The 1,019-nt window shown below is 39.5% G+C and overlaps 1 protein-coding gene across 1 annotated transcript in view; it reads left to right on the top strand.

Moving 5' to 3' along the window:
* Positions 1-291: 291 nt before the first annotated feature.
* Positions 292-1,019, top strand: part of crb1 (crumbs cell polarity complex component 1) — a 19,364-nt gene continuing 18,636 nt past the window's right edge. Inside the window, 1 exon segment of the mRNA XM_020612104.1 lies at positions 292-532. Within this exon segment, the coding sequence (XP_020467760.1) occupies positions 457-532 (76 nt within the window). The 5' untranslated portion in view covers positions 292-456.

Here is a 1,019-nt window from a genome sequence, read left to right as displayed (position 1 = left end):
TTAACTTAAACCTATCCCTTTTCAGACTTGCTTAATTCTCATAAGTATGGATCAACAATTGAATCTGGCTGATTATAGGCTATCACATTGCGATGGTTCAAGATGGTTATTGTTTTTGCTTTGTTCTGTTTTGTTTGCTAGGGGAAATTATATGGGCACTTGTAAGAAAGTAAACCTGTCGCTTATTTTATTATGTTATTCCACCACTTAGCCTTTTACCTTCTCTGTTACCAGAGTTCGCTGTGACTCCCTCCCCCTGAACGCCATTGTGTAGTTCTGTAGTTTTTTTTTTATTTCGTGTGTGATCCAGGCTCTTGATGGTGCTCCAGCCAGAGGAGAAGTGCGCATCAAGTGGATCTGGAGTTGACAACAGATGAGTCGCCGCAGACGGAAGCAGAGAGATCCGTGTATGATGAGACTTCAACACAATGAGCAGGATGATTTTCTGGCACGATTATGGATTTAATTCGTCGTCATAATTTTGATTTACTTGCCTGCACAGTTCTCATCTCATCACTTTTTGTGATAAATAGTAAGTGAGTGCTCTTTTTATCTCGTGGCTGTGAGTTGAGTTTCAGTTTTTAGGCTACTTATTGTTTATGCTGCAGCTGTTTTCATACTTAAAGGCCAATCATGGACTTTCTGTATACTTGTAGGCTATAGCATCGCTACACCGGGCTGTTTGCATTTGTGCCGTTAAACTAGAGTGAATTGGTGTTGCATCCCATCATTTTTCTGTGCAGGATACATTCCCTCAAGCTTGCAAGTTCAATGCTGATTCAAACAACACGTTTATTTTATTAATACTTTCATACAAACATTTCCTAAAACCTCATAGCAGTTGGCAATTTCATTACCAGCGTCTGTCTGTTTAAACTGAGTGTAGTAATTGGCTTGCATGTTAACCAGTCCATGATTGGAATTTCAATTACAAGACTGTGAAGTGACGACATTGCATAGAGTTGATCTCTACACAGGGACTGAAAAGCTAAAAATGACTAAGAGATCTAACAATGGGG

The sequence above is a fragment of the Monopterus albus genome, unplaced genomic scaffold (genome assembly GCF_001952655.1).
Source record: "Monopterus albus unplaced genomic scaffold, M_albus_1.0 scaffold120.1, whole genome shotgun sequence".
Lineage (NCBI taxonomy): Eukaryota > Metazoa > Chordata > Actinopteri > Synbranchiformes > Synbranchidae > Monopterus > Monopterus albus.
The sequence above is the reverse complement of the archived record's forward strand: the minus strand, read 5'-3'. Positions and strand labels throughout refer to the sequence as shown.